The sequence below is a fragment of the Entamoeba invadens genome (genome assembly GCF_000330505.1).
Source record: "Entamoeba invadens IP1 unplaced genomic scaffold scaff_1105074725707, whole genome shotgun sequence".
NCBI classification, from domain to species: Eukaryota; Evosea; order Mastigamoebida; family Endamoebidae; genus Entamoeba; species Entamoeba invadens.
This window is the reverse complement of record NW_004443506.1, coordinates 225,747-228,924: the sequence shown is the minus strand read 5'-3', so window position 1 is coordinate 228,924 and position 3,178 is coordinate 225,747. Positions and strand designations below refer to the sequence as shown.

The 3,178-nt window shown below is 34.2% G+C and overlaps 1 protein-coding gene across 1 annotated transcript; it reads left to right on the top strand.

Annotated features, from left to right (window-relative positions):
• Positions 1 to 1,507: 1,507 nt before the first annotated feature.
• Positions 1,508 to 2,968, top strand: EIN_129720 (pumilio domain containing protein C6G9.14, putative; the record flags this gene model as incomplete). The annotated part of the gene is made up of 1 exon (XM_004258325.1): positions 1,508 to 2,968. One exon carries the CDS (start codon positions 1,508 to 1,510, stop codon positions 2,966 to 2,968), a length of 1,461 nt encoding a protein of 486 aa, XP_004258373.1.
• Positions 2,969 to 3,178: the final 210 nt, after the last annotated feature.

The window sequence follows — 3,178 nt, the reverse complement described above, 5'->3', positions numbered from 1 at the left end:
AGTTGAAGAAGCTGAGTTTGAGTTAGAGTCTCCAAGCACCGAGTCGAATCCTCTATTACAAAATTATATCAAGGAAGGTGAGGAAGGTATAAAGAACCTTGATAAAGCTGCTGTGAAATTCAAAAAGGAGGTTGACTCGATGTTAAAAAAGGCAAGTTCTGCTGCTCGTAAAATGAAAAGTAGTGCTCAGAAGTTCCCTGGGTCACAAAGCAAACATTGATTTTATGATCTATTCATGGTATTTTTTCTATTTTTCTTTTCGGTCTTTTTCTATTCAATAGAATTGTCTATACTTTCAATTTTTGGATTTTTTTTCAATGTTATGAGTGGTTATATGGTTTTGGTGTAAATAAATGATACTTCTCACTGCATCGATTTTTTAATAAGTTTTATAAAAAGTTGTTTAATTTTATTAATTTTGATAAGTCACCCATTACAAAACTATAAAAATTGAAAACAAACATTAAGGCCATAAAAAGCCCAAATTGTATGATAAGATACTTATACAACTTATACTATCGGTTTTAATTAATTGGCAGAAATTTTGAAAAATTATAATAAAAACTTAAATAACAAAAATTTTCAGAGATCTTTTTCAGATGTTGTTTTTTATAAGAATCAATAATTGAAGAAATGATAAACTATTTTAAAGATTTTCATATTATTTTTCTAAAATAATTGCAAAGGTTTGAAATGTATAATAAAACACTAAATCAATTATAATATAACAATAATAAAATAATTTTAATTAATTGTTCATTAAAAAAGAAAACAAACACCACTAATTATTTTTCTTTTTTTGGTTGAATGGAAAGTTATTAATATAAATAACGTCACTCAAATTAATCCCAAACTAATTAAGTAGTTGCAGATAAGTATTATTTACCAAATAAAAAGCATGTATTATAACATATAATACAATTAACAATAACAATAGATATTGTCCAAACTAGTATTACATAAAAACAAGTGATACAGTTAATAATACCTAATAATTATTTTTTAATTGTTTTAATAATAAAACTATTTAAATAATTATCTATAAATAATTAAGTAAATAAACGTTATAATAACAACAAACAAAGCATGTCAAGATAAGCCACAAATGCCTTAGAAGTAATCACATGAAAATAATTCTAGTCTTTGAGTGTTACAAAGAATTGATGTGTCCCAGAAATCAAAGTAATCTCCTCAAACCAGTTCAAAATTAATAATGTATTAATTAAAGTATAATATTTACAAAAATAAGTGTACTTCTAGTTGGCGACAAACAAACAAAAACCAAACTTGCACACTAAATTCTATTAATCCCGATATTTTGTACCAATGAAACTACTTTATTATTGACCGAAGTATATGGTAGTTCGATTTATCCTATCAATCGTACAAGAAATAAAGTGATGCTTTCGTTTGTAAAGAACTAAAAAACAATAATAAAATAACTATTTTTCTAGTATTCCACGACTTTTTGCCTAAGGAAAAAACTGAAAAAGACCACTTCTTGCTAATGGAGCAGTCGACTCAATCGTTACTGTCAAGACTCTTGGACGACGAAGATGATTTTGGAAAGGATGGGTTGGACTCTTCGCTGTATCTTCCAAACCAAACGGATGACGAAAGCCATCCTGCGCAATTTACGTTCACGAACCCTGAGAACGACCCCTCGGAGCTTTCAAGAGCATTTTCAGTCCCAATGCAGTCGAACTTTATATCCCCGTTCATGACTCCGGAGTCGGCGAACAACTCTTTTCTCTCACAATTCTTGGGCGACCATTATGAGTCGCCCAATTTCAAGACGTCTGCTAAGGCGTTCAAGCCGGGGAAAAACTCATTTTCACAGAAAGCATTGCCAACATCCATTCCTAGTCTCGAAGAGTCTGTTGGGAATTTGAGAGCATCGCCACGAGTACAAACACTCATCTCAACACCACCGGCATATAAGAAGCCGTCACACAACATGAAGTTCTCGAAAAGTTTAAAACAGCCTTCTTTCTTTTCAACCAAAACACACACAGTGACTGATCTGTGTAAGGACCAGCAGGGCAGTCGGAGAATACAACAATTTCTGGACACTGCGAGCAAAGCGGAAGTCGAAGAGATCTTCAATTTCATATCAAATGATATCTACGAGCTCATGCTGGACTTATTTGGGAATTATGTCATCCAAAAGTTGTTTGAATTTGGGACGAAAGAGATCCGCGATGTGTTTATGGATGTCGTTAAAAGTCGAGTTGTCATGCTTTCGACGCACACATACGGATGTCGAGTGATTCAAAAGGCAGTTGAGTTCATCGACGCAAAACAGATGGGGATATTAGCGGACGAGATCAAAGGGCACATCGTCGCCTTTGTGGAGGATCAAAATGGGAATCATGTGATACAGCGGTTCATCGAGTTCATGCCAAGTATATACTCCTCGATGATATCGGAAGAGATAACTGGACATGTTGTTTCATTTGGTAAGCATGCGTATGGATGTCGTGTAGTGCAGAAACTCGTCGAGAGAAGGGAAGACGTCATCCACCGGACTCTTAATAAAGAACTTGAGAATAACATATGGGACTTAGCTATGAACCAATATGGTAATTATGTTATCCAACATTTATTAGAAAAGGGCACCCGAGTTCAGCAGAACATGGTGATCAATGAAATGAAGGGGAAGTTCTGCGAATTTTCGACGAAGAAGTATTCGAGTAATGTCGTTGAGAAGTGTATGCATTGCTGCACACCGACGCAACGTGACGGGTTTGTGAATGAAATTTGTGGGAAAAAGGACAACGAGATGCTTCTGAAGCTTATGAAAGACCCATACGCGAACTACGTGATACAAACACTCGTCGAAGTGATGGATGAAGAGCAAAGGAAGTGCTTTATAGAGAAGAGAGTCTTTCCGAATATCAATCAGTTAAAGAAGGTCTCATACTCCAAGCACTTGTTACAAAGGCTTAACATCGAAGTCGATAATTAGGTTAAATAGTTTTCCGTGTTTTCTTTATTTTTAGAAAAAGACCGAATTCTGTTTTTGAAAAACAGAACTATGAACTTAAAATGGGTTAAGAAACGGTCGTTAACAACTCAAGCCATTCTTCATGTTGTTCGAATGAAATAATGACCGACTGCTTTTCAGCTTTGAGGACGATGCATTTTTTATCATTTTTGTTGTCTGTGGCAACCATTA